Source organism: Physeter macrocephalus, chromosome 5 (genome assembly GCF_002837175.3).
Source record: "Physeter macrocephalus isolate SW-GA chromosome 5, ASM283717v5, whole genome shotgun sequence".
Taxonomy (NCBI): Eukaryota; Metazoa; Chordata; class Mammalia; order Artiodactyla; family Physeteridae; genus Physeter; species Physeter macrocephalus.
Genome location: NC_041218.1, coordinates 102,423,496 through 102,436,738, shown reverse-complemented (window position 1 = coordinate 102,436,738; position 13,243 = coordinate 102,423,496). Strand labels below are relative to the sequence as shown.

The following is a 13,243-nucleotide window of genomic DNA, read 5'->3' as shown; positions in this document are numbered from 1 at the left end:
TCGGGTCCTTTCTCTCTCTCTTCTCCTTCTGGGCCCCTATAATGCGAATGTTGTTGGGTTTAATGTCCCAGAGGTCTCTTAGGCTGTCTTCATTTCTTTTCATTCTTTTTTCTTTATTCTGTTCCGCAGCAGTGAATTCCACCATTCTGTCTTCCAGGTCACTTATCCGTTCTTCTGCCTCAGTTATTCTGCTATTGATTCCTTCTAGTGTAGTTTTCATTTCAGTTATTGTGTTGTTCATCTCTGTTTGTTTGTTCTTTAATTCTTCTAGATCTTTGTTAAACATTTCTTCCATCTTCTAGAGCTTTGCCTCCATTCTTTTTCTGAGGTCCTGGATCACCTTCACTATCATTATTCTGAATTCTCTTTCTGGAAGGTTGCCTATCTCCACTTCATTTCATTGTTTTTCTGGGGTTTTATCTTGTTCCTTCATCTGGTACACAGCCTGCTGCCTTTTCATCTTGTCCATCTTTCTGTGAATGTGTTTTTTGTTCCACAGGCTGCAGGATTGTAGTTCTTCTTGCTTCTGTTGTCTGCCCTGTGGTGGATGAGGCTATCTAGGAGGCTTGAGCAAGTTTCCTGATGGGAGTGACTGGTGGTGGGTAGAGCTGGGTGTTGCTTTGGTGGGCAGAGCTCAATAAAACTTTAATCCTCTTGTCTGCTGATGGGTGGGGCTGGGTTCCCTCCCTGTTGGTTGTTTGGCCTGAGGCAACCCAACGCTGGAACCTACCCAGGCTTTTTGGTGGGGTTAATGACAGACTCTGGGAGGGCTCACGCCAAGGATTACTTCCCAGAAATTCTGCTGCCAGTGTCCTTCTCCTCACAGTGACACACAGCCACACCCCGCCTCTGCAGGAGACCCTCCAACACTAGCAGGTAGGTCTGTTTCAGTCTCCTATGGGGTCCCTGCTCCTTCCCCTGGGTCCTGATGCGCACACTACCCTGTGTGTGCCCTCCAAGAGTGGAGTCTCTGTTTCCCCCAGTCCTGTCGAAGTCTTGCAATCAAATCCCGCTAGGCTTCAAAGTCTGATTCTCTAGGAATTCCTCCTCCAGTTGCCGGATTCCCAGATCGGGAAGCCTGATGTGGAGCTCAGAACCTTCACTCCAGTGGGTGGACTTCTGTGGTATAAGTGTTCTCCAGTTTGTGAGTCACCCAGCCAGCAGTTATGGGATTTGATTTTATTGTGATTGCGCCCCTCCTACTGGTGTCTCATTGTGGCTACTTCTTTGTCTTTGGATGTGGGGTATCCTTATTGGTGAGTTCCAGTTTCTTCCTGTCGATGACTGTTCAGCAGTTAGTTGTAATTCTGGTGTTGTTGCAAGAGGGAGTGAGAGAACGTCCTTTTACTCCGCCATCTTGAACCCAGTGTATGATCCTTTTAATGTACTGTTGGATTAAGTTTCCTTGTTTTTGTTTTTTGGTTTTTTTTTTGTGGTACACGGGCCTCTCACTGTTGTGGCCTCTCCTGTTGCGGAGCACAGGCTCCGGACGCGCAGGCTCAGCGGCCATGGCTCACGGGCCCAGCCGCTCCGCGGCATGTGGGATCTTCCCAGACCGGGGCACGAACCCGTGTTCCCTGCATCGGCAGGCGGACTCTCAACCACTGCGCCACCAGGGAAGCCCAAGTTTCCTTGTATTTTGTCAAGAATTTTTGCACCTATGTTCATCAGTGATATTGGCCTGTAATTTTCTTTTTTTGTGGTAAGTTTCATCTCAGTTTTGTAAAAAAGTAATAGAGCAAATATTTGACCCCTGATGTTCTGGACCCCAGAACACTTAAAAATCTATATAAGGACAAGGTGCCAGAATATGGGAAATGAAATCAGGGCAAAACAAGCTGGTAGTAAACAAACTGCAAACATGAAGACAAGCATTGAGTGCCATGCACCGTGCCATGTACTATGCCACACACTGAGGCCAAACATATGCACACATCAAGGCCCAGTCTCAGAAGCCCTCAATGGACACACAACACTGTGTGAAGACTCTCTAAGATGCTATATCAGAGCCAATTAGGAAGGAGGATCTTAGGAGCCTGCCAGGCAGAGAACACGGAAATGCCTGAGAGGAACCAGCAGAGCCAATGCTGACCAGTGGTGGTGACTGGATGGAAAAGCAGCCACTCACATCCACTTAACATTCAGGGATGTCCCCTGTGTGCCAGGCACTGTCCTAGGCATTGAGAGTTCATTTTAAAGTTGTGGGCCCTAATAGGGACATGAAAGAAGCTCAACATTTCTAATTATTAGAGAAATGCAAATCAAAACTACAATGAGGTACCAACTCACACCAGTCAAGATGGCCATCATCAGAAAGTGTACAAACAATAAATGCTGGAGAGTGTGTGGAGAAAAGGGAACACTCCTCCACTGTTGGTGGGAATGTAAATTGCTACAGCCATTATGGAGAACAGTATGGAGGTTCCTTAAAAAACTAAAAATAGAGCTACCATATGATCCTGCAATCCCACTCCTGGACATATATCCGGAAAAGACAAAAGCTCTAATTCAAACATGCACCCCAGTGTTCATTGCAGCAGTACGTACAGTAGCTAAGACATGGAAGCAACCTAAATGTCTATCACCAGCTGAATGGATAAGGAAGATGTGGTACATATATACAATGGATTATTACTCAGCCATAAAAAAGAATGAAATAATGCCATTTGCAGCAACATGAATGGACCTAGAGATTATCACACTAAGCAAAATAAGTCAGAAAGAGAACGACAAATACCATATATCATTTATATGTGGAATCTAAGATACAACACAAATGAACATATCTACAAAACAGAAACAGACATAGAGAACAGACTTGTGGTTGCCAAGGGGAGGGGTGGGGGAGGGAAGGGTTGGGAGTTTGGGATTAGCAGATGCTATAATATACAGGACAGGTAAACAACAAGGTCCTACCATATAGCACAGGGAACTACATTCAATATCTTGTGACAAAACATAATGGAAAAGAATATGAAAAGGAATATATATATGTATAACTGAATCACTTTGCTGTACAGCAGAAATTAACACAACATTATAAATCAACTATACTTCAAACAAAATTTTTTAAAAAAGAATGAAATAATGCCATTTGCAGCAACATGGGTGGCCCTAGAGATTATCATACTAAGCTGAAGTAAACCAGACAGAGAAAGACATATATCATATGATATCACTTACATGTGGAATCTAAAAAATGATACAAATGAACTTACATAAGTTCATTAATACAAAACAGAAATATACTCACAGACATAGAGAACAAACTTATGGCTACCAAAGGGGGAAGGGGGGAAGGATAAATTAGGAGTTTGGGATTAACAGGCACAACTACTAGATAAAATAGATAAACAGCAAGGACCTACTGTTGTACAGGGAACTATATTCAATATCTTGTACTAACCTATAATGGAAAAGAATCTGATAAGAATATATATAAATATATATATATGTATATATATATATAACTGAGTCACTTTGCTGTACACCTGAAACTAACACAACATTGTAAATAAACTTTACTTCAATTAAGAAAAAAAAAGACAAATAAGAAAAATTTTAAAATAAAGCTGTGGGCCTTGCCTTCATGGGACTCACAATAAAGATGATAAAACCAGCCAAGTATCATGGAAACCTGTTTACAGTTGGCTAAGGATTTGAACTTTGTTCCTGATGTTTTTAAGTAGGAGAGTGACACAAAATTTTCAGTACTTTAGAAAGAAGTGAGAACTTGACGGGAGAAAAGAATGAGAGGAGATCCATTATAAAGTCATCTAGAGCATCACTGGAATTCCTACCAAAATTCCAACGGCATTTTTACAGAAATAGAAAAAACAATCCTAAAATTTGTATGGAATCACAAAAGACCTAGAATAGCCAAAGCAACCCTGAAAAGCTGGAGGTATCACACTCTCTGATTTCAGATTATACAACAAAGCTACAGTAATAAAACAGTTTGGCACTGACATGAATATAGACACACTAACCAATGGAACAGAATAAAAAGCCCAGAAATAAACCCTAGCATAAATGGTCAACCAATATTTAACACGACAGCCAAAAGCATCCAGTGGGGAAAGATAGTCTCTTTAACAAATAGCACTGGGAAAACTGAAGAAACACATGCGGAAAAATGAAATTGAACCCCTATCTTACACCACTCACAAAAATTAACTTGAAATGGATCTAAAACTCCTAGAATAAACTGTAGGGAAGAAACTTCTCAACACTGGCCTTGGCAATGACTTTGGACATGACACCAAAAGCACAAACAACAAAAACACAGAAAACAAAAGGGACTACATCAAACTAAAAAACTTCTGTTCAGCAGAAGAAACACCCAACAAAATGAAAAGGCAGTCTACTGAACGGAAGAAAATATTTGCAAACCATATATCAGATAAGGGGTTAATATCTAAAACATACAAGGAACTCAACAGCAAAAAAAAACAAATAATCCAATTAAAAAATGGGCAGAGGAACAACAGATCATTTTCCAAAGAAGACACAGAGATAGGCAACAGGTACATGAAAATGTGCTCAATCATCACGAATCATCAGGGAAATGCAAACCAAAACCACACAGAGATATCACCTCACACCTGTTAGAATGGCTGTCATCAAAAAGACAAGATAAGTGTCGGTGTGGAAAAAATGTGAACCCTGTGCACTGTTGGTAGGAATGTAAATTGGTACAGCCACTATGGAGAACAGTAAAAAATTAAAAATAGAGCTGCCAATTCTACTTCTGGGTGTATATGCAAAGGAAATGGAAACAAGATCTTGAAGAGGTATCTGCAATCCTATGGTTCATTGTAGCACCATTCACAATAGCCAAGACATGGAAACAAACTGTCTGTCGATGGATGAATGGATAAAGACGATCTGGTACATATATACACAATGGAATTTTATTCAGTCCTGAGAAAGAGGGAAATCCTGCCATTTGCAACGACATAGATGGACTTTGAGGGCATTATGCTAAGCGAAATAAGACAGAGAAAGATAAATCGTTATGATCTCACTTATATGTGGAATCTAAAAAACAGAACTCTTAGAAAAAGAGAGTAGGACTTCCCTGGTGGCGCAGTGGTTAAGAATCCACCTGGCAATGCAGGGGACACGGGTTCGAGCCCTGGTCCAGGAAGATCCCACATGCCGCGGAGCAACTAAGCCTGTGCGCCACAACTACTGAGCCTGCGTTCTAGAGCCCGCGAGCTACAACTACTGAGCCTGAGTGCCACAACTACTGAAGCCCGTGCGCCTAGAGCCTGTGCTCCGCAAGGAGAAACCCGTGCACCGTAATGAAGAGCAGCCCCTGCTCGCCACAGCTAGAGAAAGCCCGTGCGCAGCAACGAAGACCCAATGCAGCCAAAAATAAATAAATAAATAAATAAATAAATTTTAAAAAAAGAAAAAGAGGGTAGAATGGTGGTTACCAGGGACTGGGGCAGGGGGCATGGAATGAGGAGACGTGTTAAGGAGTACAAACTTCCAGTTATAAGATAAATAAGTAGTTCTGGGGCTCTACTGCACAGCATGGTGATTATAGTTAATAATACTTTATTATATACTTTAATGTTGCTAAAAGAGTACATCTTAAATGTTCTCATCACCAAAAAAATGTAATTATGTGATGTGATGTAGGTGTTAGCTAACGCTATGGTGGTAATCATTTTGTAATATATAAGTGTATCAAATCATCACGTTATATACCTTAAACCTATACAATGTTATATGCCAATTATAGCTGCTCAGTAACACTGGGCGGGGGAAGTTTATACAGTGCTTCAGATGAGCATTGACAGAGGTCTGGACTCAGGTGAAGGCAGTGGAAACAGAGAGGAGAGGAAAAGAAAAATCAGAGTGGCTAGGGGATTAAGTGACATAAATTCATGTAAGGGACGTAAAACAGTGCCTAGCCTATACTAAGTGCTCAATGAATGTCACCTGTTGTTACTTTTATACTGAGCTTCAGTACTCTAAAAGCAGAGTGACTTTACTTTTTAATTTTTAGGACCCTTCCCCTCACTATCAGCAGAGAAGAGAGGTGAAAGGAATCCAAACCAGCAGGTGTGAGCGACAAAACAGGGCTTGTCTCTGTATTTTCTGTCAATGCAAAAACACTTTCAAAATATGTAGTGAGTAAATAAATGTATAAAGGAACAAATGAACACGTAAGTACAAGAACAGCAAGGACCTCTGACTACCAACCTCTGAAAAACCAGGAAACGGTTCATCAGCTGATCTACAAAACAGCTGGAGAAAGCACAAAGGAAGACAGGGGTGATCCACACCTGCGTAAGAAGCTGAATCAAGAACTAAAGCTTCCCAAGGAAAACCCACTGTACTAAGAACCAAACTTTTCATCTCCCGGTTATCCCACAACCATTTTTCTTCAACCTGACAACTCCGTAATTAGAACCGAAGCCCTTTTGCTGCTGCTTTACCTTCCGAGTGGATTTTGTCTTTTTGCAGTTGCAGAGCATTTCCGCCAGGACTCCCACCATGTAGGGCAGTAAGGACTCCTGCCTGTTGGTATGAAACCAAGGCTGGAAGACGGCCCATTTCCCTGTGCTTCGTCCCCATTCACAGCCCAGCAAGCTCCCCCAGCCACACCGGTCTCTCTGAGATCAAAAACTCCCCAAGAATGCCAGGTAAGAAAAACACACATCTTGGCCAGTTAAGAACTAACCCTCCTTGCTACTATGTGTAGTATTCCCTGTCCAATCTCCCTATATACTAGAAAAGCGAGTGTCTCTGCTATAACACGATTATGTGCATTACTGAAATTTCTCCTGTTTCACAAAATTCAATACAAGAGTTTTTGGGAAAAATTAACTTGGCTCATTCCACTCAAAACTTATGGACTTCAAAACACTATCAAAAATAATAATTAGGGCTTCCCTGGTGGCGCAGTGGTTGAGAGTCCGCCTGCCGATGCAGGGGACACGGGTTCATGCCCGGGTCCGGGAGGATCCCACGTGCCGCGGAGCGGCTGGGCCCGTGAGCCATGGCCGCTGAGCCTGCGCGTCCGGAGCCTGTGCTCCGCAACGGGAGAGCCCACAACAGAGGGAGGCCTGCGTACCGCCAAAAAAAAAAAATAATAATAATAATAATTAATAATCTAGAGAGTTAACCTGGCCACCTAGGCAGGTGGCTCAGCAGAGCTAGTGGCTACCACAGCAGGTATTAAAAATACAGAAAAACAATAGGGAGAAAATATGGCGATGCTTTAGGAAGAGTAATATTGGCAGGTGCTGAGGGCACAGGAAGAGGCATAACCCGCCCTGAGCCAAGAGCCATACAAGGCTGACTGCACCTGCCTGGGGAGGGGCCAGGCTGGGCGACCCTGTGATCACCGTCATCTCTCTCTCTCCCTCTCACAGTCACAGCAGCTGAGCTAAGTACTTGGTCCTGTCCTGCTCAAGTTCAAAATTCTTTCCCACTACCTGTGCTCCCTTTGCCTAGGAAGATTTGTATAAACCAGCATCACTCTGGCCTTGTTCAGACATTTTGTCCTTTGTGACCAATCATGTACAAGCTAACATGCCTCACAGAACAGAGCACCCAGAATTCCATGCTGTCCTCAGAGCAGCTGGTCTGGGCAGGGAGAGCATCCTTAGGGAGGTCGCCTGCTCATTGCGGGGCAGAGGCAGGTGAAACCAGGGGTGGAGGCCTCGTGAGGCTGGGCATGCCCCATCCCATAACCAGTCCCGTGACCTATGAAAGAAACAATTCCCAGAGAAAGATGGGAACACAGAATCAAACCAACAGATAAGTGCAAATACTTACATATAATAGGTTGGATAGAGTCCTTCAAAATACCAGCAATGCTTTTTGGCCTCTGTGCACTGGAAATAGAAAGAAGAAAAGCTTTGTCAGTGAAAAGCAGTTTGCATATTGTTGAGAAGATCCCATGAAAAGAAACAAGGAAGGATGAGTGAATGCAGCTTAAAGTGTGAGAAGCAGGGGTTGGCGGGACGGTGAACTAGAGGGAGATCCACCCCCAACATGACTTGTTATTTCTTCAAAATTTTTAAAAGAGAAGAAAACATAGGAAAACATCTATTTCCCTATAATTTTTCTAGCTTTTCATAGCTCTGAATACAAGGGGTGGGGGGACTTCCCTGGTGGTGCAGTGGCTAAGATTCTGTGCTCCCAATGCACGGGGCCCGGGTTCGATCCCTGGTCAGGGAACTAGATCCCACATGCCGCAAGTAAGAGTTCGCATGCCTCAACTAAAGACCCAGCAGGCTGCAACGAAGATCCCGTGTGCCACAGCTAAGACCCAGCCCAGCCAAATAAATAAATAAACAAATGGGGATGAATAATTCATTAAAAATCCAGATTAAAAACAATCCATTCTTAAAAATTCACATGGTATGATACTTCAAATAGCTAAAGAATGATAGAAGTAAATTATTACAAAGATTTCCCCCAGTTTTTGGTTTTGAAAGACATTTCCCAGAGTCTTAACATTTCTAGACCTTTCTATTTCAGAATACAGCTGACCCTCGAACAACGCGGAGGTTCGGGGCACCCACTGTCCACACAGTTGAAAATTCGCGTAGAACTGTGGTCAGCGCTCCGTCCCCACAGATCGTGTAGTGCTGTCGTAGTTACCACGGAAAACAATTCAGGTATAAGTGGATCCATGCAGTTCCAACTGACGTTGTTCAAGGGTCCACTGTCTTCCAAAAGCCATATTCAAGTCGTTGATTCCCGAGTGGGGACCCATGTCGGCCAGACTCTGTGAGGCAGACCTGACCTGACGCATCCGCGGGGGCCCTGCCCTTGGCTCCTCCCCGGGGAGGAGAAAGACGGAAGGAGGGGGACAAGGAGGGACTCCCCTGTGCTTTCCAAGGAAGTTGATGCAGAACTTTCTGGAGGGGAGGGCAGGGCAGAGCAGGTGCGATGCCACCCTGGAGGCTTCAGTATCTCAAACACCTGACAAGTAAGAGGAAGCCAGTGGCACCAACTGCAAGTGAGTGCTCCAAGCAGAAACGCTCTGACCTAGCTGAGCAAGGCTCTTCTAAAATTACTCGACTCATGCCGTCACTTTAAAAATACACAACTTCCTACCTCCATGATCCATGTTCATGGGTCCCTACCAGCAGGAAAAGGCACAGTGAAAACAAAGCTTTCTTTGGGCAAGGCAGGGGCGAACTGTCTTGTCCAGCCCCTACCCCCGCAGGACTATGGTGAGGCCCTCCTGCCTCAGTCTGCCTGACAGCTGTAGAAGTTCAGAAACAGACCCCTAATCTACTGCAGAATGCCAAGGGAGAGGTGAGTTCAAATGTTATGTGTTGGACTTCCCTGGTGGCGCAGTGGTTAAGAATCCGCCTGCCAGTGCAGGGGAGACGGGTTCGAGCCCTGGTCTGGGAAGATCCCACATGCCGCGGAGCAACTAAGCCCGTGCGCCACAACTAGTGAGCCTGTGCTCTAGAGCCCACGAGCCACAACTACTGAGCCTGCATGCCACAACTACTGAAGCCTGCACGCCTAGAGCCCGTGCTCTGCAACGAGAAGCCACCGCAATGAGAAGCCCATGCACCACAACAAAGAGTAGCCCCCGCTCGCCCCAACTAGAGAAAGCCCGCGCAGATGCCAAGGTCACTAGTTCCACCCACTATCGCTCAGACCTCCCACAATCTCTTCCCAGCGTTTGCTGGGGTACCCAGTAACTCCACTGGTGCTTGTTGGTTAGTCTTGCTCAGTTCTTTGCTGATAACTTTTCAACATTTTTCACTAAGCCACTCAAGTAAGACCAATTTTTTTTGTGTGTGGTACGCGGGCCTCTCACTGTTGTGGCCTCTCCCGTTGCGGAACACAGGCTCCGGACGCGCAGGCCCAGCGGCCACGGCTCACCGGCCCAGCCGCTCCGCGGCATGTGGGATCTTCCCAGACCGGGGCACGAACCCGCGTCCCCTGCATCGGCAGGCGGACTCTCAACCGCTGCGCCACCAGGGAAGCCCAAGACCAATTTTTAAAGTATTAACCCCGTTTGTTCCTTTATTAAAGACTCTCTTAAGAAAATGTTGCAGCCATATTTCCTGAGACAGAAGAGAAAAATCCCTTTTAAACTGAGCTGCCTAGAAGTTAAGTTCTTGAAATTTGCCAATATCCAGGCAACGTCTTCACTATTTTTGGACGCTGGACATTTACAACAGCTTTCCTGTAAGGAATGTCGATACTGTAGCAACACGTATATAGGGTACCTCACAAAAGTTAACACATTATTCTATCATTTTAGAGCTGAATAATAGGAAGAACACAAGTCACATTTCAGTAACCAACTGAAAAACACTGAATGAGGACTGGGGAGTTCTCATCCTTTCCATTGCTGAGCCTCTCCTCCAGTGAACGCTGGTTAACTGCACTCAGGTGTCAAAGTCAGTTTGCACAGCATCCTAGAGGCCTCGTGTTAAAAATGGAGATTAGGTTCCACAGGTAGGAAGTGCAGAGGGGGAGATTCCTGCTGGAAACCACCCAGAGGAAGAGCCAGTTCCTGCCAAGTGCAAGTCCACCAGCAGAGCCACAGTGAGCCTAGCGACTCCAATTTCCAAATCAGCATAAACACCAGGATTCAGGGCGGAGCCAGACAGCTGGGACTTTGCAGATGTGGTCAAAATGGGAGTTTGTAAAGGATGAGGGGGGAGGTGCTTTCCAGAATACTGCCCAACAATGCTGGGCTGTCAGAGGCAACCCCATCGGCAGGCAGATGGCAGCACGGGGGAAAGCAGACAGAGGCACTGTGCCAGGTTCCACGGCACAGGGGCCCGGAAGAATCCACCCCACAGAGGAAGGACGGGTTAAAGCCTAGAAAACGGGTTCCAATCCTGACTGCCACTCACCAGCCATGTCGCCAGTTAGTCTGGATCGCAGCTTCCTTACTTCTACAACAGGACAGCTCGGTGCTTTGTGACCACCTAGAGGGGTGGGATAGGGAGGGTGGGAGGGAGACGCAAGAGGGAGGGGATATGGGGATGTATGTTTATGTAGAGCTGATTCACTTTGTGATACAGCAGAAACTAACACACCATTGTAAAGCAATTCTACTCCAATAAAGATGTTATAAAAAAATAAAAAATATATAAAACTGGACAGACTCTCCTCCCTGCTGAAGGTATAAGGCGGCTTTATGAAGTAACTGAGACTGCATATATCTAAAGGCCTGGCCAGACCCCGGGGTATATAGCTCACTAAATGCCACAGCCAGTTAGAAACTCTATCCCACAATGCACACCCTGTTGAGAATCCGCCTGCCGATGCAGGGGACACGGGTTCGTGCCCCGGTCCGGGAAGATCCCACGTGCCGCGGAGCGGCTGGGCCCGTGAGCCATGGCCGCTGAGCCTGCGCGTCCGGAGCCTGTGCTCCGCAACGGGGCCCCGCAACGGGAGAGGCCCCAACAGGGAGAGGCCCTTGTAACGCCAAAAAAAAAAAAAAAAAAAATGCACACCCTGAAGCCAGAATTGAGAATTTCTCAGTTCTCTAGAACAAATGACTTCCAAGGCTCATTTTTCCCGCGATCATCTATCATTTAAGCAGAAGCCATGCTTCCGAACCTCTTGAGAACAAAGATTCTAAACAGGTAAATACCTTACATTTTGCAAAACTCTGTGGTATGCAGTTTTCCAAAATCTCCCTAAAACCAAGAAGCCCCTCTCCAGAAAGACTTTGAAAAGTAAATAAGGGGGGAAAAAAAATCAATTTCAGGGTTTTATGTCTACCCCTAAAAGTAGCTCTATGCATTCTGCAAAGATACTACCGTGATTTCTCGAAAACTGACCATCTACTGAAACAGAAAATACACTTGTTAGGAGAGGTCAGGTCGGCTGCTTTCTGTCACTGACTGGGCGCCCACAATCGCCAGGATGCTCTACCAGGTTCCGGGCAAACGGCAGCCCTTCAAAGAGCTCATGATGTGTCTAGTGGAAGCACTAATAGCGCACAACCATCTGTTTCCTGAAGAGAGTGTAAAGAGTAGCAACATACAATTTATAAACTATTAACAAAGCAGAATCTGCGGAATTGTGAGGGAACGTGTAGTGTGAGGAGCAAGCCAAGTGAGGGAATCTAAGCTTTAAACCGGAAAGGCTTGCGAGACATCTGTACTCAGGAAGGAATCCCAGTGGTCTGTTACTGAAGGACTAGGATATCTATAAACGTAGTTAAGCCCTCCTAAATATAGCTATCCATAGTTAACCAAGATCTAAATAAGCCCCAAAGAACAAATCCTTGCTAATCCCAAATAACAATCCTCATATTGACATAAATTATTCTACATCTGTCTCTGCTGCCTATAGGAAGAACCAGGATGCCACTGTTTAATAAAGTAGTACATCCTTTTTCTATTCTAAGTTCAAAGAATAGCCGTACCACAATTCCGATCGACTCTGAGAAGAGTGAATCTGCCTGTGACTTTGGGACACGTGGCCGTCAAGAGCAAAGTCGAAGGGATTCAAAGCGCTGAGGACTTTATCTAAATCCTGCCCCCTCCTCCTTCTGTTCAGTGGCGGTTTAGGTGGGATCTTTAAATGAATAGCAAACTGGCGAACGAGGGCTTCACTAACAGAACTAAACCCACCCACACCCGGAAAGTAAGGATCCTTATTTTACTTATTGTGGTAATAACTTTAGCCAGTCTGTCCGTGGGCCAATAAGCCTACAATTTGCGGTGAAATAGTGGGAAGGCCGCACGAGAAATCAGCCCAGGGCTTCCCTGGTGGCGCAGTGGTTGAGAGTCCGCCTGCCGATGCGGGGGACGCGGGTTCGTGCCCTGGTCCGGGAGGATCCCACATGCCGCGGAGCGGCTGGGCCCGTGAGCCATGGCCGCTGAGCCTGCGCGTCCAGAGCCTGTGCTCCGCAACGGGAGAGGCCACAACAGTGGGAGGCCCACGTACCGCAAAAAAAAAAAAAAGAAAAAAGAAAAAAGAAATCAGCCCGACGATTCTCTCCGCGCTGTGCTGGGACAAGGTGCTGCTTTCACATTCGTCAAAAGCTGAACTCAGATGCGCCTTGAGATCCGGCTGCGTTCAGTTCAGCCCAGTTAGCATGGGCTCCACACTCTGCGGTCTGAAAGAGGGAGCCCCCCCAGACGCTGGCGGGTTTTGTGCTCAGGACCAGGTACAGAGACACGAGGCATGGAGAGGCCTTGAAGTCTGATCAAGAATTTATGGAGGGAGTGACAGTTAATTATCTCAAGGTCTCTGAATTTCAAATAATAAATAGGAATGA

At 45.6% G+C, this 13,243-nt stretch overlaps 1 protein-coding gene across 3 annotated transcripts in view; it reads right to left on the bottom strand.

The window, feature by feature from the left end:
* VOPP1 (VOPP1 WW domain binding protein) overlaps positions 1-13,243 on the bottom strand; it is a 115,744-nt gene that overhangs the window by 54,793 nt on the left and 47,708 nt on the right. For 2 of the 3 annotated variants that reach the window (XM_024115082.3, XM_024115081.3), the window contains exon 2: positions 7,798-7,856. In XM_024115082.3, the coding sequence (XP_023970850.1) occupies positions 7,798-7,856 (59 nt within the window). Of the gene's footprint in view, positions 1-7,797; positions 7,857-10,859; positions 10,927-13,243 lie in introns of those variants that run through there. The other variant, XM_055085131.1, reaches the window with a different exon arrangement.